This window comes from Hyposmocoma kahamanoa, unplaced genomic scaffold (assembly GCF_003589595.1).
Source record: "Hyposmocoma kahamanoa isolate Upper Pololo Valley unplaced genomic scaffold, ASM358959v1 190, whole genome shotgun sequence".
NCBI classification, from domain to species: domain Eukaryota; kingdom Metazoa; phylum Arthropoda; class Insecta; order Lepidoptera; family Cosmopterigidae; genus Hyposmocoma; species Hyposmocoma kahamanoa.
In genome coordinates this window covers 196,446-218,236 of record NW_020653718.1, presented here as the reverse complement: position 1 = coordinate 218,236, position 21,791 = coordinate 196,446, and the positions used below count along the sequence as shown (strand labels likewise).

The 21,791-nt window shown below is 35.9% G+C and overlaps 1 protein-coding gene across 3 annotated transcripts in view; it reads left to right on the top strand.

The window, feature by feature from the left end:
* LOC113226356 (nectin-4-like) overlaps positions 1-21,791 on the top strand; it is a 100,988-nt gene that overhangs the window by 56,545 nt on the left and 22,652 nt on the right. For all 3 annotated transcript variants that reach the window (XM_026458946.1, XM_026458947.1, XM_026458945.1), the window contains exons 3-4: positions 4,829-5,028; positions 20,849-21,059. In XM_026458946.1, coding sequence (XP_026314731.1) covers positions 4,829-5,028; positions 20,849-21,059 — 411 coding nt within the window. The remainder of the gene's footprint in view (positions 1-4,828; positions 5,029-20,848; positions 21,060-21,791) is intronic.

Here is a 21,791-nt window from a genome sequence, read left to right as displayed (position 1 = left end):
TGTATAAAAATTATATTTAATTGGCGTTAGAAGGAATGTTCTTAGTCACTTAAAGTTAGGTGTGGAAGTAGCAGTAAAACTACACAAATCAACTATAAAAGGCAATGCCCATAGTACCTAGAGGTTACTGAACTAACACAGAAAACAGAAGAAAAGAGAACAGAACCAATTTAGGAAATTTCCTGCGGGAAATCAAACCCGGAACGTTCTAAACTAACGCCCACAATGTAAACCACTGGGCCAACGACCTTACCGACATCAAAATGGACTCGTTTCAAAATTAAACATTAAAATAGCAATTCCAATCATGTCAAGCACGAATTAATCTTCAAACATCGTGTCTATATTAATTAACAAAGTCAACGAAACAAAAGGGGAACTACAACAAACTAGATTATCAACTATTAACCCCTGGGCAAAAAACATTCTTGCGCCTTTGCCAAAATAAACTGCGGGTTCGGAAGAAAAGAATTTGTACTTTATTGTTACATTTCGTGACGAATATATAGTATTCTCAAAAAAAAAATTAACATTTTATTAGAATACAAAAGAAATTTAAAAAATTTTAAAGTTATTATCAACGTAACAATATTCAAAATTAAATGTTAAAGAAAAAAATATAAAAATAATTGTTTATGAAGAAAACTTTCAAAAAAAAAAAAAAAAATAGGTTCGCAACATTTTTCGGACATTAGTAGCACTGCGATTATCCTTCGTTCCGACTAGTATCACCAAAAAGTACTAGTGTTGGTACTAGTTGGACATTTATTCCCACTAGTACCACCGTCTGAAATAATGATTCAGGGTAGTACAAGCAAGAAATGTTTGTGCTAATAGTTTTTGTGTAGCGACAAAAAACTTCTTGTGAAAGAGTTCGTCTCGGGAAGTACTGCCTTCTTACCTATTTCTGCCGCCAAGCAGTAATGTGAGCATTACTGCGTTCCGGTTTAGAAAGGTAAGGATAATACCAAGTGAGGGGATGAACAAAATGTGCCCGGCGGTAAGCGATTTAACTGTCCATAATAGCCACTCTGAACTTTAAATCACAAAAATCTGAGTACCACTGAAACGGTCACAAACTCGAATTTTTTTCCGAATTAAAGTTAGTACGAAGTTTCATTACACCAAAAACCGGATTATAAGGAAACCGTTGTTTTTTCAGGACATGTTAAGTTAGATTAAGTTAGGTTTCGCGGCTGCGGGCGATCGGAGCGGGGGCTTCGTTCGCCAGTAAGTTAGGAAGCCGCGAGGAGGACGACGGGGCGGTGTGGGCCGCTTCGTCGTGAGGAGAGGAGGGGGAGGACGTAGCTCGCATCCTTCCCACTAAAGCACCCGAGAAGGCTACCGTGGGGTTTTAGCCGGTAGAAGTCCTGCATAACCTCCCGTTTCCCCCGCGGCGGAGAGATATCCTAGGAGGATTTCCCCACGCAAAAAAAGGTTAAGTTAGGTTTAAAAGAAAAAACATTTTCTTCTCAATATTACTTTCGAGGTTATGAAAATTCCAGCAAACGTTATTTCTGGATAGTGTCATTTCGGACTACTAATAGGTAACCCCCTGAAACATAAGTTGACAAGTCCCATGTGCTTGTAATTATATCAGCACCCTTACCCTTCTAAACTAAAACGCAGTAATGCTAAAAAATAACTCCAACAGTAACGCATCAATGATTTATGGATTGGAATTACCTTATGTTAATGTTTATCTGTTCTGCGAGTACTGCTACTTAAGTTTGCAATTTTTTGGGCTGTGTTAGTTACTCTGGTTCCTTTGCAGTGAAACTCCGAGTATAGGCCTTTTCATCGCTTTTTGGGGGACCAGGAGCCTGCTTTAGCAATTAGACGGTGTCTCTCGTCATCGTCTAATTGCGGGAATCCACAGTTATTATATACATATATTAGTATTGTTCTTTGGGGGGCTATGTTCATCAGTGGACGTCTTTTGTAGGATGCTGTTACAAATTTACGTCGTCTTAATTTCACCGACCTATCGTTCTAATCAAGCTAAATTTTATGAAATATAGAGATGAATTTTGGACGGTAACACAGTAAATAATTTACTTCTGCCAGTCCTGTAATATGTAAGGTAAATACCCAACACCGCATAAAAGAGATTAAAGCAAAAACTTTCCCCCGCGAAAAGTCCAACAAAACCCATCTGTGCGAAATACGCAAACGCATTCTCCTGTAAAATTAGCGTATAACACTTAACCCTTTTTATCCTGTCGTATTACAGTTTTCTTCAACACGATCTTGTCGTAAATCATACGATGGAGGCTTACTACAATGGGGGTTGTGTAATATTTATTCTTTTACGGTACACTGCCTTTGAATGAAACTGAGTGACTGTTAGATAGGATGAGATGAATGGTCAGGATTAGGGTTGTTACAGAAGCATGCGGATTAATCGGAGGCGGAGAAGTAAACCGGATTGGCATAGCAAAAATAAGTATAGTACAGACTTTGCATAGATTATAACTACTACAAAACGTCAGTCGTATTTAGGTAGTGTCGTTACTAAAACTCGATTAATCTTCGTGTTCAATATCCGGTACATGTCGTAACATGATTATGATGTTGAACCGGAATCGGATTTAGAGGTAAAATTAGAACCAGAACTTCCGGCTATTCGAAGTCGGAGCTCCATAACATGCCTACATAATACTCGGGGATTAAAACACAGCAACATTCTGAAATGTACCAAGTATTGTTTTGTACACCGAATACTTACATATATTTGTAATAACAACATTATGCTGTAATATACGTGTTCTTGCTCTGTTTTATGTATACACAGCTTAACAAAAATGTCAGACCTTACTTGAACTGGTATTTGTGCTCATTATGATAAAAAACTAAATTTCACTCCCCATGCAAAATGTTCGCGGACGAGGAATATTACAGGGAACCTTTTTCTTGTTGACATTTTTTACTCTTGCCAGTATTTTGTTTTCGTCATCATCTACATTCTGATTAGATCTCCCTAAGTTTGTGCTATTCACTATTTTCGATACATTACTTATGCCAATTTTATTTATATAAAAATTAGTTTATTATCGTGAATATGATCACTAGCTCAAATATTGTTTGACCCTTTCGTTACAACTTATATATTTGGCTATCGTAAATTATCAAACGTGGTTTTCCATGTGAATAATGGATGTCTGTTAATAAATTTTAAAATATATATGTTAGTGATTTATCGTTGGTTGTGGTGACCTTTTGTTTATGTCGACGGTTTATCATTAATACTTAGTTATTTTATACGACAATAGGGTTCATTGATTCATTGTGCTGTGTGTAATGAAGGAACAAAATATAGTCTTTATAGAACATGTTTCGTTTTAACGTTTTCATAATAGGAATATTTGTGTTTCATTTCGTATTCATTCGAGAAGAGGAAACATGTCACAAAAAAATGTGGAAAATGAAATACGTGTATACCCCGCCTTAGGCAGGTACTCGAATCAGGGCTGTCAATTTTTGTTTTACAAAAAATTTACGCTAAACATTTATAAATTGCTTTAGATTTAATTGATGCAAGGTAAGTTACAATAGTCCTGTTTTGCCGATACAGTTTCTGGAGTACTGATGGTGAATAATGAGCACAAAACACGACATACATATGAATATATACATGTTCACAGATAATATGACATGTATTCTGCTTTTATTGAATTGATGTGTCATTACATGATTATGGAAGCTAATTACATTAAAAAACATCGTTATTCTAGAATTCTACAATTTTGTATTCTAGAAGGCAACCCTAAAGTTTTTCGTATATCTTTTGTCCTTAAGAGTCCCAAAGGGGATTAATTTTTTTAGCTTAGAACACCATAAATACTTTCACAAGGGTTGTTTTTTTGTAAAAAAAAAGTTTCAATGCCTGCAAATAAATATTCAGTGCAGTGATCTTTTCACTTAAAAAAAAACCACTCAATTAGACTTTACTTCATCTTGTCCGTTTCGTGGTGGAACAGAAATCTAATATTTTTTCAGGAAATAAAAGTAATAATGAAGGTGTGTGACTGAAGTCAGACTCGTTTCAAAAAGTGACTAACTAAAATACGTTCCATTGTTATGAAAAAATAAAATAGTATTTTTTTTACATAATAATGTAAATTTGTAGATGTACAATGTATAGGTTGATAAGTTAAATAGGTATGTGTTCGACAATGGTGGCGATGATCATCGATTGTGGTATCATTATGCATATTGTTTCGAACAAATTTAATTGCTTTTTATTTTGCATAATGACGGCGGTTCGTACTAAACGTATTAATCACAATTCACATTATACATTGCAAGTTAAATTACAGACATATCGCACCCCTCATGGAAGAATGGCATAAATGGAATTACGTCAAAGATGTTTATTGCTCCATTACATACAGAAAAATATAACCCACATCCTCTCCAATTCTTGTCACTCTATCTACAACTTTCGTCGCTAGAGTTACAAGAATTGGAGAGGATGTGGGTTATACTTTTCTCTATCTAACTCGTCTACAATATTTGTCACTAGAGTTACAAGAATTGGAAAGGATGTGGGTTATACTTTTCTGTATCTAATGGAGCAATAAACGTGTTTGACTTAACTCCACTTATGCCATTCTTCCATGAGGGGTGCAATTTGGGAGTTGTCAACTTATGTCACAGGGTGACGGGCGCAGTGGCAGTGCGCTCAGATCTTTGCGATTAAAAAAGCTGAGTGGCATTGCGTCTTTTATGGACAGGCGTGTAGTTTACCGTCAGACACGACTTGTTCGTCCCGTCACTCGATATTTTATCAAAAATAGTTAATAAATAAATTTTAATTTTTTTACAGCTGGCTCAGGCACGGAAGCGACCGTCGACGATACGACCATGGACATTTCATCACGGCGCTTCCGAGCCGAATTTCTTCAAGAATGGCAAGGATCATATGACTCACCGTACTTTGACATGACTACGCCGAGAAATGTCACTGGCTTGGTTGGACATCCAGTGAAATTGCTTTGCAGGGTCAAGAATTTGCAGAATCGAACTGTGAGTATTTATTTTGAGATTTGTAATAGTAACAGATAGTCAAAGGATATTTCGACTCCTCCTACGTAATCTATCTACATAATAGATTACTTTGCATATAAGTTTGTTTTTAACATTAAAAGTAACATATGAAAACAATAAGTATACATCAAATTTTGCAAGCGTCACAACCACTATAATAATTTCAGTTTTGTCAAAAAATAGAAAACACTCACCTGTAAAATTTAATATTTGAGCTTACGGTTCTTCATCTAGACAAGACAAAAAAAATATGATGACAAAGGTGATGATAATTGATGAACTCCATGGTCGAGTGGCTTCCACACCGGTTTCCATGGTGTCGCCATCTCTGAGGTCTCCAGCTGAGTCAATATAGAAAAAAACACTTTTTTATATTATCTCGGATCTGGGTGTTTGTGGTACCGGCATTGTTTCCCATTTCCAAAACACAAGTGCTTTAGTTATATACTTTCCAATTAGAGCAACGTATGTGTTGTTCTCTAATATTTGTTTATTTATTTATGATAGTATTCATGATGATAGTGATGGTGATGTGGATAATGGCTGAAGTGTTGACTGAAATACTAGGGCATACAACTAAGTTACGGGACGAACAAGCCATTAGCCTGGTGGTAAGCGACACGCCTGTCCCTAACATTTACAGTGCCACTAAGAGCTATAAAGCACAAAGATCTGAAGGGCATTGCCACTGCGCACGACACCATGATACATACATAAGTTGACAAGTCGCATATGCCTGTAATTTCACCAACACCCCTACCCTTCGAAACCGGAACGCAGCTATATTACTATACCACTGAAAGAACAACTCGTTTTAGGGAATCGCATCTGTAAAGGAATCACCTTTTCAAATTCAAATTCAAATTCAAAATAATCTTTATTTCATAGGTAAGCATTATTACACTTGAAATCGTCACAATATTAAACTCTACCGCTCATTCGTAAGGCAGATTCCCCTGAGAAGAATGAGCAAGAAACTCTAGGGGTTGCTCTTTGTAAATAACATTTACAATATTTTTTTTCTATTTGAAACATCAGAGATCGAGACTACCTCCATGAGCTAAACGGGTTACTACCACGGATTTTTGTCATCCAAGTACGCAGAAGTTGTATAATAACCTTTAGTATAAAGTTTTTGTTTCACTATAGTTTTAAACCTAGGCAAATTATTAATTAATATATTATTAATTAATTAATTATTAATAAATAGGCAAATAAAGGCAAATTTTGTATATCAACCGGAATCTTGTTATAGAAGCGTATACATTTTCGTCTAGTAGTATTAGGCATCTATAATAGCTTCTGTTCATTCCGCATAACAGAGAAAGTGTTGAATTAATTACTTTGGAAACAATATATAGTAAAATTGAGGGTATAGACTAATTACTTACAGCTTGAAAATATGATTCCTAAAAACGTTCTTGATTGAAAAAAAAAAACACAAACTTACCTCGAAATTTTACAAGAAAACTGCTGTATCCAATCGGTACTTTACATATCGCACCCTTAGTAATATAAGGGCACAATCCAAAAAAAGTAGATTTTTGGGAAATCGCGTATTAAAATTCTGGATTCCTACATTACACCTATTTTTTCAAATAACATGCTTATTATTTAAGTTATAAATATGAAATTTGGCAGATTTGTTCTTTGATAAATGTATTATAAATAGCAATAAAAAAAATAAATAATATAAATAAATTCTATAAGTTTCAAGCAAGTTAAAAAAACACTTTCAAGTTAGACCCATATAGTACAAAAAATATAACAGAAATATGGAGCTATTTAAGTTTGATCCCATTTATTATTTAAGTCGCTATCAATTCCCAAATTTCCCAAAAATCTACTTTTTTTGGATTGTGCCCTTATATTACTAAGGGTGCGATATATCAACGATTTCTTTTATATCAACTGAACTAAATAGAACACGTATATATACTTTTAACTGCCTCTGTGGCCGAACGGTTACCATACCGGACTGCCACGCTGAGGTCGCCGGGTTCGATTCCCGGGCCGGGAGAAATATTTGTATGGCCTACATTTATTTCTCTCGTGAGTTTGGGTGTAATTTGTGGTTGTCTATGTGTGTGTCCATGGCACCCGCGACACAGGGTTTCCCTAGCGCGGGGCTATGTTGAGTGTGTGCGTTATTATTATTATTATTATACTATACAATCAACATTTTTCAAATTTGAAAAAATAATAAATTCTGAAATAAAGCCAGTGGTCCTGCCGCTCGACCCTAAGGTCGAAGGCAGGACCTATTTATTTGCTAACAAAATGAACCGTATTAGTACGGGAAAAAATTGAATTCGAACTGATATAGTATCGACTTTTAATATGTCGTATGTTGCAGGCAACTTTAAAAAGTTTTACGCAATCGATTGAACAATAATGAAGAGCATAATATTCGTTTTTATCGTGTAAACTTTCAGTTTGAATTATCTCTCGTTATGCAAGATTTTATAATAATACAGATTTTCATTGTAGTACCTATTTATAATTAAAATAATTTAATACAAAAATTTTTATATAATTTTTAATCTAATTTCAGATGTTGAAGACTTTCGTAGCGTTCACGGATATAATGTAATATTAATTAAAACAATATTCCTTTAAATTTTGCCTTCAATATTTCTCAACACTGAATAAAATTATTACCAAATTCTGTTATTCGATCCTATTAAAAGTTTCAGCATTCATTCTGAAATCTGTTCTCAGCTTAGAATTACTACGGACTAGCAATTGTAAATACAATAAGTAATAGCAATAACTATCAAAACAGGCTTTACGAAATTAGTTATTTTTACAAAATACTACAATCAGACCATGAACATATTTTATCTATTTATACTCATAAAATAATGTAAACAAAATGTACACGTAAACGCCCAGTGTATATTAATTATAAAGAGAATATCACATTCAAGTTAAGGGTTATTTATAAAATACCAACCACGTCGCAGGACTATAATTATATAACAACTTTTGTTCCATGATTTTTTACAAGACATTATAAACTGATGCAAATAAACGGGCAAGCGCCCTCTCTTACGACACCCATCCCGCTCCTTCATTCTGCAAGCGTTAAGCGCTTCCTATTGCTTCCGCACAGAGTTATCAAACCGGAACACAGTAATCCTCACATTACTGCTTGGCGGCAGTAATAGGTAAGGTGGCAGTACTTCCCTGGACGACCTCTTTCACAAGGAGCTCCACTTCTACACACTACTACAATTATATTTAGTACATTTTAAGGTACATTGCGCGTTCAGTGCTTTTCTCATTCTAATTTGCCAGGTGTTAGGAGGTTAATAAACTACCAACATTACAAAATAGTAACATAACATAATATTATATAGACAAAGAAAATAAAACGACAAATTCATGTGCAGATAAATTTACGTTCAGTCACAGATACAGAGTTCACGTGTCTGGAATCGTAAACTGTGTGAGCAAACGAGAATAAAAGATCTTCCTTTGCAAATTGAAAGAGAACTTTTGTACAAAAGAGTTTTTCAACTAAACGCGATTTCTGTCTGAATTCTGAGCTTGTTTAAGCATTTTTATATCTGGTCCAGAAAGACTGCGGTGAAAAGATTTTTAAACACAGCTAGAGCTGAGAATTATACGCTTTACTGGTAACATATCTACTACTAGTGATTTATATAGATAAAAACTTAAATTACAAGAAACACATTGATAAATTTAACAATAAACTTTGTAGCGATTGCTACTATATTTTGTTCAATAAAGCGTCGTAAGTGAATTGAGTTATTGTTGATATTCAAAATTTGCCATTTACTTACGGGGTTTTAAAGTATATTGTAATAACAATAAAGCTTTATTTCAAACCTTACGAAATTCTAAAAAACTTAAATGTTCACACACAAATACATGTGATTAAATTGAAAGTAGCTCAAGTAAATGTATTTTGCGATTTGTACAGTTGAAAATTTACGTACTTACTTTAGCTGAAGCTGAAAGCAGAATTAAATTTTTTTTTATACTATCAAGTGACGGGACGAACAAGTGCTACACCTGATGGTAAGTAACACGGCTGTTCATAATAGTTTGCTGTGCCACTCAGAGCTTTAAATTGCAAAGATCTGAGGGGCATTGCCACTGCGCCCATCACCCTGAGACATAAGTTGACATGTCCTTTGTGCCTGTAATTTCACCAGCACCCTTACCCTTCGAAACCGGAACACAGTAATGCTGACATTACTGCTTGGCGGCAGAAATAGGAAAGGTGTAGATCTTATATCGTCATAGTTTTCTGTACTTGAGATATGAATAGAAAACCAAAAGTTGCCATGGTTTGTCTTTCAGTCGTTTGTTCAGAGTTTCCTTAAAATGCTATTCTTAAGGCGAGATATTTCTAGCGCGAGACTAGTATTTAGGTGATGGGGGGGGGGGTTAAAGGTCAATCCGGACGCTGTATATTAACATAAACAAGAAAATTTGACACAGATTCAACGTCGACAATCACCCGAAGGCCACTGACGGGGCAGTGGGTAGCGCGGCGTATCGTTAAGCCGCTGAGCAGATTGCAAATTGTGAGATAAATGTCAATTTAATAACGATAGGGTTTCAGTTGAAAATCAAAATTTAGCAGGTTCTCTGCAGTACTGAAAGAGAAATATCTCCATAATAAAAATAAATACAAAGTTAGATATTATAATCCTGAATAATTCGTTTTAGATTTTTATTTTAGTCTGTTTTCAGGATAAAGTAAATTCCACCGTGTAACCAGTTAGCACATTCCTCATACAATATCATTAGGTATATCGTATATTATTCGTAAGACCATTATTTAATAGTAACTACCGAAACCATTGACTTGCCTTAATTTGTTTCTAACTTCCAGGGTAGTAGCAATAGAGCTGCTTTCTATTTCTGTCGCCAAGCAGTAAAGTGAGCATTACTGCGTTCCGGTTTTAAATGGTAAAGGTGCTGGTGAAATTGCACGCACATGAGACTTATCCACTTATGTCTAAGGGTCATGAGCGCAGGGGCAGTGCTCCTCAGACCTTTGCGATTTATAGGCGCTGAATGGTACTGCAACTCTGCCGTCCACTAAGTAAAACGTGGTTAAGTGAGGAATAGCTAAATATCCATTTCAAATAGAAAAAGAGAGAGCACAAAATTCTCTTTTAAAAACAGTTCAAATTAGTTGATGTATTCGACTTACCGGAACTTACCCTAAAGATGCATAGCTGAAATATCATTAAACAATGTCAATATTCTAAAACTGGGTTATGGTTTTTTACGACATCTCAAAAAAATATTTTTTACTTCTCATGCTCTTAAAGTTCATATTTATGCTGCGTGTAGGCTGCATAAAATAGGATTTTATGCTCTAGCGCATAAAATAAAATCATCGCTTAAGACCGAGGCAATGACGCCTGCGCCAACAGCCAACACTAGAACTTTATAAAAAAAGTTTTGCTTTTATTTTTTTAATCCGTGTTACGTTACAAAATTAAAAAAGTAGGCAATAGTAATTCTAATAACTTATAAGAAATAGAAATGTATAAAAAATGAAAGCTTGTAAAATATAACAGAGCATTATGTAGTCCGACCTGAGTCACGTGTAGAAAATAATCGTTTATTTGTAATATTGCTATTTATTTTCCTCGCAATCGAAGTGAAAAGCAGCGTGTATAACTTGTTCATAAAACCCATTTTACCCTCAGATACAGATTCATTTATTTCTCAAATATAACATTACAGTATAAATTGCGCTACATGTCAAAGTATAAGAAATCAGACAAAAATGAAAATTATAAGAAAATACACAATAAATAGAAAATTAACAATTAATTATATAATATTGTTGTCATTAAATTACATATCAAATATCATTCTCCATCAAGGATCATCATAAGTTGATAACAATTATACAAGAGTATGTTAATGCGGTAAAAATTAGAATAAAAATAGAAAATACCGAATTCGTTACAATTTAAAATCCATAAATTCATTTACGGAGTATAAAGGATTTTTCAAGAAATGGTTTTTCAGCCGGCGCCTAAATGTTTCGTCAGACGGTTCAATTCTGAGAGTAGCGGGTAAACGGTCATAGTAAGTAGGTCCGATGACACGCGGTTTTTCTCTGCAAGTGCCATGCGTCGGGGGACTGTTCTCAAATGACCGGTACGGCGAAGTGGGATGCCAGAAACATTTACAGTACCAAATGAAGACAGATTATTTCCACGTACATTATTATTTCGTATAAGTAGAGTGAGTATATAAAGAGATTTCTGCAGGAATGTCTGTGTTTTACCCCAACCAATACGCGTACGGCACGTTTTTGCTAATGCATGCATGACTCTATTGGCATCCGTGGAGTTACCCCATATGAGTGAACCGTACGACAACAGCGAATGGAAATGTGCAAAATAGACCTGTCTTAACGCAAAATCAGAAATGAGCAATTTTAGTTTACGCAACGCAAAGACTGCACCACTCAGCCTATCACACAGTCTGTCAACATGGCACTTCCAGTTGAGGTTCGAGTCCAGAGTGAAGCCAAGGAACCTATTCTCGTTGCATATCGACTCGACTTCAGTATCCACCAGCATATACTCGTCTCGGGTAAAATGACGCGTTTTATGCACTTGTTGTACAATCTACTACTTTTAGCGGATGACAGAACTATTATGGACAGGCGTGTCACTTCTTGGTTGTTAAAGATTCTTTTGCCTTAACACCGTCCATAAATTTCTAACTCAGAAGCACTCTATTTTAAAAGCAAGCAATAAAGTATAGCCTTTAACCTCCAACAATGTTTTATAAATTGTATCCATGTTTATTCGAGATGAACATAAACTCAGTGTAATGGGCAATACAGGTTTTATATTTATTATTAGCTCGGTAGATAGCGATCGTTTCACAGGAAAGTGCGCACTTAACTCGCCCATTGATAACACGTACCCTCGAAATGCCTCGACAGAATCCATTACAGGGAATCTTCAAAACCTGAGGGAAGATTGGACCCTTTTCCTTTAACGTTCCCTTAAGCCCTTGTCGGCTTTGTTTCAAAGATCTGAAAGCATTCGACGTCATGACCAAAAATTGGTGGTAAACAAAGTTTTCTCAAAAACTGATTCGACCTAATTTTGTTCTTCATTCATCGGTGCTTCCTTTGTTGTAATTTGCTGTTGAGTTCTTTACCTAAAACAGTAGGTAAATCTTGTAATGTATTTTCTTTATGAATCTCAAGAACAGGCGTTTATTATAATACGATTTCTACGAAAATCTACAATATAAAATGTTATTTAAGTCCAAATAGAAACGTGGAAAGGAAACGTCCAGAACGACGCGTTCTAAATGTGCCAAGTTGCAATGCAATATGTGTTTTCCGTGTAAAGCCTTTGTCGTGGATACACGGTCCAGATAAACAGTTTTATCGTCTATAAATTGCTATTACATTTAACAAGCGAAGTTTCACCAATTCTCTCATTTTATTTAACTTCGAAACTTGCCCTTTTGTTTTCCGAAAATTGAGTCTTCGAACGATATCACTTTCTACGCAACTTGAAGTACATATTGCTCTGTATTGAATTTATTAAGAAAGAATTGATTTCAAGGAAATTAGTAATGCATTTATGAAAACTTTCAAAGACTGTTGCTGAAATAATTTGGAAAATTTGATTAATTTTGTTCATCTTTGCGCTTTTACTTTTAACATAAAAAATACGATGGTCAGAAAGCTCACCGCTTATTTTTGGGTTTTTAAAATGGTAGTACTAAAATTGACATTCATACCCACTATCACGCTGCAGTTGGTGTGCCACTGGAGTAGTACTTTTATAACATCAAGTGACGGGACAAACAAGTCGTGCGCCTGATGGTAAACTACACGCCTGTCCATAACAGTCCTGATCTAAATCGCAAAGATCTGAGGGTCACTGCCACTGCGCTCATCACCCTGAGACATAAGTTGACAAGTCCTATGTGCCTGTAATTTCATCAGCACCCTTGCCCTTCCGGAACCCGGAAGCCGGAACAGAGTAATGGTGAAGTTACTGCTTGGCGGCAGAAATAGGCAAGGTGGCAGTATTACCCTGGACGAACTCTTTCACAAGGAGCTTCACTGCAACTAAACTTGTAACATCGAAAACAATTAAGAAACCTGTAACTAGTGATAATTCTACACTGACCAATAATAGAATTATCACTATGAAATTTAAAATTTAAAATAGCGTATTTTGTTGGTCAACCTTCCTTGACTATGTCAGTTACCGGTGACCATGGGACTTGTGGAGAGTCCGAAACATTAGTTTGATCGAAGAAAATAAATATTTGCGATTTAAGGTCCTATAAAATAGTTTCATTTCCATTATGTTGTACTTTCATTTCCATTGTGTAGGAATCGCGATAGAACAGAAGAACTCCAATTTATTATTACACATTTTGTGCAAAGTATTGAGAAACTTTTGAAAACATTTGCAGCATTAAAGGATTACCGGAAAAGTTTTCTTTGTTCCGAGAGTTGATGCAAGTTTTTAATGCACTGAGACGGCGGTACTAATTAGTAAGGGAGACGTAGAGAGTAGGAAAAGAAATTAAAACGGAATGTTCTTTTTGAAAGAAGAACAGCTGTGCATTTTTTGCTTTGTTTGGAGTCATTAGTGTGTGTTAGGTGTTGTGATTTATGATCTCAACAGACTTGTACCTACGACGTTATTTGATTTATTCACTGAACATAAAATGACTTCTGAGATAACATTAATCAAATTACATCCGTATATGAATATATCATATTGTCGTTCAAAGTGATTATTAAAAATATTATTTGTCACAAACCTTCGCAATAGAGATTAAAGACCGTATCGATTCTTTTTATTACTTAAAAATAAGTACGTATTTGATTTCCATCTCACTTGATGAAAATTAACGATTAGATCAACGATGGGGTATGCAGCCTTGGAAAGGTTGGTTCATTAGGGAACAAGTCTGTCGGAAAGAAATTCCACTCTATAGCCGTACACTATATAAATGTGGAAGCTCAACGCTCCGTTTGAATTCTAGGAACATCCACAAGATAGGGGTGGAATCCCAGCCACGTCTAGTCCCTCGATGATGGAAAGGAGACAGCGAAATCAAATTAGGCAATTCTATAGCACAGTCTTCGTGATCCTCTAAAATACAGATAAGCAGGCAGCTTTACGGCGGTATTCAAAGCTCTACAGCTTTGCCACCACTAAATTCGAGTAACAGATAAGCCTCTTGGTACGTTTTTTAATGAAATCCAAGGTGACCAGTTGATATTTGACAGATGTATGCCATAGATAGTAGCACATAGTCATATGCGACCATTGACTTACAATTATATGGACGTCGGGTCCGCGCTAAAAAGTGTCCGAACTTATAGGGCGTTAAAATCGTATATAGAGCGTCATTCAAGCTTAAGTCTTCGTTTGTTCGACTGACAGCGAAGCAAGCAAAATTAGACAGTACTGCGATGACATTACAATTTAAATTCAACGTTTTAGCTTTTTCATATTCCTTTTCACATGTCACTACGTTTAAATAGGTTGACTTGGGACATTTTTTTCGTGGTTTTTGTTTTAGACACGTCGTCCATTTGTTTGTAAGTCAATGTATGCGACCATATTTGTTATGTTTTGTTAAAAAAACAATAACTTTACCTGTTATTACCTCGGCTTCGTTCCATAACCAAATACAGGATCATTACGGATAACAGTAATGTGACAGCCGAAACTATCAAAAATCATACATAATTATATATGTTAGTTTCTTTCCATGACGTTTCAAATAGATTGCTTTATAATTGTGAATTTCATCGGCGACTAATGACCACAGTTATAAAAGTTCACAAGAAATGTGTAGCAAAAAAAGCATGGCCAAAATAATTTATGAAATTGGATGGCTAATATATTTAATAAAACGAGAGCTTAAAATGGCTCGTGTTGAAAGTAACGTTTTTCCAATAATACTCGCGTTTTCGGAAACGCTAACAAAACCCATAATTTCTTCACCGACAAATGGAATTTCAGTATTCATTCACTAATGGATGCTTCATAAGGTAATCATTGGTAATAATTTAAACGAGGCTTCGAATATGAGTAAATTGGATGTTAATTTTCAATTAGACTGGTTATAGAAGTGGGGAAAACCTGGTTGACGATGGTAATGATTACGAATTTGTCGCCATACACCGCACAAGCGTATATATCTCTAAAAAGGAAGATTTTTCCTAAGATTCTCTTATAATGGACTAATATTCCTCGACTGACTAATCAATAGCAGTCTTGAGGTAAATGAAAAGGAGCAAAAGGAAACAAGATTTAGTGTAATGTTATTATAATTATACTAGATGTGTTCATCTCAAGCCATGCTGCTTTGTAGACAGGTAGATGATCAATAGCGAAGTTGTAATATATTAAACAGACGGATGCCATTGCTAATCTCTTGATTTCCTTCAACGCGTTTCACGATACCCACGACGGCACATTATTGTGTACACAAGTGCCAAGAGATTTAATAAAACTATGTCACACACCGCGCACGGCAATATCAAAGACTGCCTCATATTGCTCCTTCTAATATACGGGTATATTCAGAGAAATACCTACGCGTAATTGCACCAAAGTTCGGCAACGTATTTTCTGCATAATGTGTTTTTCAGAGTCGGTGATAAATATTAGGAAAATATATATATAATAGTGATTAACTTATTACACGTTAAAAGTTAATAGTGTAACTGAAGATTAAAATTTGAATGATAGATGAGAACTACTTTTCTGAATAAAATTTAGCAGTTGGCTACTGATGGCATTGGTTGTGCCACTGGGCAAAGGAGTGAACAGATAGCTTGAAATCCTAAGAGACTGCTGGGTGTTGTTTTATTCATTTAGTTGTCCCGTCACGCTCACCCATAAGTATCGACCAACTTGCAGGCTATAAAGTATGCCAGTCGAATGGACACACGTTAGTCTTGTTCGATGTGGAAATGCCTTAGACAAAATTTAAATGTTTCGTGCTCGTATTTCGAGACTTTGTCAAATCAAACGTTTTGCTACCGAGTCAAGAGTGCACTCCCTCCGGAGGGCTCTGAATTCCCTCCCTTTCTGTTTTCAGTTCCCTAGTGGCCTAACGAAATATTATTCAATAAATCTCGACCTCTTTGGAGACGATATTACGTAGTAAAAACTAGCGCAAAACTTTAGAGAGTTTTCGCAACTTTTCAATACATCACCATACTCCTAGTTGAAAGGTTCAGCAAATGGAAGACAAGAGTTGGTGCTGACAAATTACCCCCATCTCCCTCTTTGGCCTCCAAATTCCGTAGGAAAACGATGAAATATTTTAACGTCATTTTATTTCTTCAAGCAATAACATAAAATTGAAGTGGGTCGTCAAAGGAGCCGGAGCCATTCAGAAACATACAACAGAAGTAACATTGGTATTAATTCACAAATAGTAAATAAAACATTAAAATCGCCTTAGATTCTGCAGAACTACGTAGTAGGGTAATTTTCTAACTTAACTACAAAATGCCTCTGAGGCAAGTTAAAAAAACTAACATACACTGTTTTGTTATTGGCATAATATATCAATAAGAGAAATAAAAATAAACTAGCTGCTCTTGACAGTAGTCGTTCAAAGTCACATTGATCACCCCTGATAATATTAACAATCTGTCAATGTCGAAGTTAAAAACTATTGTGAAATAAAAACATACATACACAAAAGGTTGAGCGTATCTGAATGACAGAAATTCGTGCAAGTGATACTTGTCTTTTTTAGGTTCTTTTTTTACCTACCTTAATAAATATTTATTTTAAGTAAATTTGAAAATAAAACTGCTAATCGTCAAGACTAATTCACACGACCATTTACTCGTAAGGCAGATTCCCTTGGAGGGAATTATTAATAAATTTTGACGAATTGAAGTTAAATTTGCTCATTTAATAAAATATAACATAACGGGGTTGGAATTATAATTTAATGATAGGTATTAGAGACGGGTCTTAGTTTATATTGATGGTGATGATGAGACTTAGTGTTTGTATTGTAGTGGCCACAAGGACGCTAGCTCACAATAGAATTTAGCAAAATGGACATAAGCTCTGATTTTCAGTATGACCTTTGAGAAATTAATTTGTTTAAAAGTTTTAACTTGATTAATCTTTTCTTAGAACCAACTCGCATCACTGCCTCCTCTTCTACTTGTATTGATAACATCTTTTGTAACACAGACGCAGTGTCTAAATCAATAATAAATTGCTTAAGATCAGACCATAGTGGCCAATTGGCTTCTTTTAATTGTAAAATGAGCAAGAAGATAGACCAATTTCTCTGCAGCCCGATTACCACAGAACGAATCATTAGATTTCAAAATAATATCGGCAATAGTTTAAATTCCCTACCCCATATACCCGAGGTTCCAAATAGTTTATATAGCGCGATATTTGGTTTAGTCAAAAATGAATTTGATAATATATTTAAATCGAAAACATTAACTTTCCATACAGAGACTAAATTCAACGACTGGGCAACAGTAGGTTTTCATAAGAGTAGGTCTCGTTTGTATGAGCTATATGCTATGAAAACTTATAATACTAATTCCAATTTCATAGATAATGTTACAATTTATTCAAAAATATTCAAAAAAGTTGTTGTAGCTGCTAAGGTTAAGTTTCACAGCGATAAAATTAGACAATTTTATCACTAAAAATTTTTAAAAATTTAAAATTTTTTTTCGACAAACAACTGGATGCCAGAAATGTACGCAGATGTTCTTCTAGAAAGCTTTATTTACGTCTGCTGTAAACTGATATCAAAGTTCAAAATACACAGCCCAAAATACCAGTTCTTTGATGTAGAAAATTCGTCAACGCAGAACTATGTATTGTCTTTTTCGTTTGACGACTGGCCTTGTGCCACTATCGATGTGCAGATGCAATTAGGAAACAGACCTTTCTAAACTGATGCTAAACTAGATGACCTGGACAGATCCCTCTAGTTAATAAGAAATAGGTAGACATTTTTTATATTTTCTTCAACGCCATGTTAATAGTTTTTTTTAGATTTTATGTCTTTACCTTCTACAAATTTTCTTTGATAATTACATTATTATTTCGCCGAACATTAATTATGCATAATATGTAGAAAAACAGTGCACTAGAAAAAAACCGTTAGGAGTTTAAATCGTCCACAGATCATAAAGAAGGTATATTTGTGCGCTTAAAAGCCTCGTAAACGTCCAAATTCAACGAAATGGTCTTAATGGGCCCACAAATGCATTATGAGATAAATATAATATGACATTAACGATTGTGCTTGAGGAACGTAAAAATTAGAATAATTTATTTATTTCTCAATTTGATTCAACAATGCTAGATCAGGTTCTCCCATTAATCAAATGTGTGCTTGTGTTGGGGAAAGCCTTGAGGAACGTATTATTCAAGATTAATTTTCCGGACAGTAGAGTTGTTGTTACTATTATTTTGTAAATATGCACTAGTACAATACTTTGCCTAATAAACAGAGATCAGAATATTCAGAATATGTACAGTCGAAGCCCCAATATACCTGACCCGCTAACCGTCTATTTGGTTCTGAGTAAATCAGTGTAAAGAAAGGTTGTAAACAAACTTTAATCAAATCAAATCAAATCAAACCTTTAATCTATAAGCCGTAAAATTCATTTTGGTGTGACTTCCTTATTGCATTTTTAGTGAACGACATTAGAAGAACCTTCTTGAGCCAATTTGAACATTAATTCCGTTACAAAAATACAAATTTCAACCAAAAATCTGAAATACCTTTGCTGTTTTTTTAAACAGCCTCACACTAGAAAATCCCTGTATCGCGGTTGCCATAGACATAGACACATACACAACTACTAATACACCCGAACTCAAGACAAAAATATATGTAAGCCATACGAATATGAATATGGAACCCGGGAACTCAGCATGATAACCGCTCGGCCACAGAGGCAGTGGTGAATGCGTAAGGAGGCTCTTATAATCAAAAAGTCGGCTAGAGGTTCAAGTATCATACGGAATCGACTGTACATCATCATCATCATGATTCAGCCATACGACGCCCACTGCTGGGCATAGGCTTCCCCCAACGATCTCCACGACGTTCGGTCCTGCGCTGCGCGCATCCATCGACTTCCCGCGACCTTTACCAGATCGCCGGTTCACCTGATGGTGGGCCTACCCGCTCAGCGTCGTCCGGTGCGCGGTCGCCATTGAAGAACCTTTCCACCCCAACGGCCGTCGGTTCTCTAAGCTATGTGCCCGGCCCACTGCCACTTCAGCTAAACAATTCTTCGAGCTGTGTCGGTTACCTTAGTTCTCCTACGGATTTCCTCATTTCTGATTCTATCACGTAGGGAAATACCGAGTGACCTTGAGCCTTCTTATGAGACCCATACTTTATACCTGAACTTCATAGAAGTAAAAATATCCGTAGTGTGGGTAATACGTCCATCTGAAATCCCGAAATTATTGTATTAAATTTTGTACTACATTTTTTATAAGTGAACTATGGTAGTGTATTAAAGATATAACAAATGTTTTGAAGTTGTAAATGAAAGTGTAACTATTTTATTGGGTATTAATGTTTTTGCGATTGCGTTATCACAAAATGAAAATGATTTTATTATTAATACACATGATGTTATTTGGGGGCAACTTCTGACCTATGCTTCTGACGGTCTGTAGCTCAGTCGATAAGAGCGGTGGTGCTGGTGTGGCTACGGATGCTGGTTAGAGTCCCAGGTTTGTTTCCCAGGCCGGTAGAAATGTTTGTGTGGCCTACATTTATTTATCTCGTGAGTTTTGCATTAATTTATTTTTGTCTATGGCGTGTCCATGGCCACCGCGATATAGGGTTTCCCTAGTGCGGGGCCATGAGCGTATGCGTTATTATTATTATGAAACATTAAAAAAAAATGTGTTACATTTAAGCAGAATACTCGTTATCTGAGAGATATCAAATCGACGAATGAACAAAATTTTATTTTAAACTTGTACGAGTATTGTTGTGTTGATTCTGTTAGGGACAGGATAACAATATGAACTATTTATTTTTCATTCAACGTTGCAGCCGAACAAACAGTCCCTGAGTGCGAAAATGTCTGCTCGCGACGCTAAAGTTCTGACAGATAATAAACAATACACTGAGCACCTATTCCACAATACTGCCACCTATTTCAGTACATTTTTTTTTTCATAATATCAAGTGACGGGACGAACAAACCGTGCGCGAATGGTAAGCTACACGCCTGTCCACAACAGTTGCAGTGCCACTCAGAGCTTAAAATCACAAAGATCTGAGGGACACTGCCACTGCGCCTGTCACCCTGAAACATAAGTTGACAAGTCTCATATGCGTGTAATTAAACTGCCTCCGTGACCGAACGGTGACCATGCCAGACTGCCACGCAAAGGTCCCATGTTCGATTCCCGGGACGTGAGAAGTATTTGTATAGCCTACATATATTTCTCTCGTGAGTTTGGGTGTAATGTGTGATTGTCTATATGTGTCCATGGTACCCGCGACACAGGGTTTCCCTAGTGCGGGGCTATGTTTGTGTGTGTGTGTGTGTGTGTGCGTTAATTTCACCAGCACCCTTACCTTTCAAAACAGGAACACCGTATTACTGACATTACTGCTTGGCGGCAGAAATAGGTAAGGTGGCAGTACCTGGACGATGTCTTTCAAAAGGAACTTTATTGCTACTAACTACTAATAAAATATGTTGTGTATTTAATATCATGTTATTTATTTATCTATCTATCACCAGGTATCATGGGTGCGTCACCGTGATATCCACTTACTGACGGTGGGGCGGTACACATACACATCGGATCAGCGCTTCGAGGCGCAGCACAAGCCGCGCTCCGAAGAGTGGGAGCTGCGCATACGCAGCCCACAGCGGCGCGACTCTGGACAGTATGAGTGTCAGATCTCTACAACACCGCCTATTGGAATGCCTGTTTATCTGAATATTGTCGGTGAGTTGTGATATTTTATTAGTTTTTATAATACAACGCTATCTATTGGAATTAACCCATATACGTCCCTTTTATAGCTACTTTATCCAAAAGGCTTTAGATAATTCTCAGTTCACCCGGCAATCCGAAATTCACCTGCAGTCTTTCTCGGGTAGAAAGATTATGTTTAGACGGAGAATCCATCTGGTATCACTGCCTTTGTTTTGTATTTTTATTAGGAATTTTTAAATTTAAAGTAGGCAACCATTCAATTTAAAGTAGGCGAATCATTTGCCTATTCAATGGCTTGATTGCACAATCTTATACAATATTAATATGCTAAAGATAGGATTCTTTGTTAGTGCAGAACCTGGCTTGCTAAATGTCAACGTACCTAGTTCCACCACATGAAAAAGCAGGTTATGGATTAAAGGATAAATGTAGAAAGATCCGCCGCAATCACATAGGCGCAGAAGGTTTAAGTCAGACTTATCTTATGTTCTATGCCTTCCAACGCATTTTTAACTTTAAGTATACGTTTTTAATTGCAAAATGTATATTATGTATACGCTACTGTTAACATTCTTTCATCAAATGCACAGTCCGACTGTTTATCCGACTTATCTTTGAGTACCATAAAGACCAGATCGTCACCTACTGTGTGCAGATGATGAACATTTTCTTGTCAACAACAAATGTCTTTTACTGCTGACTGTAATCTCCTTTAACATGATTTGAATAATCTACTCATAT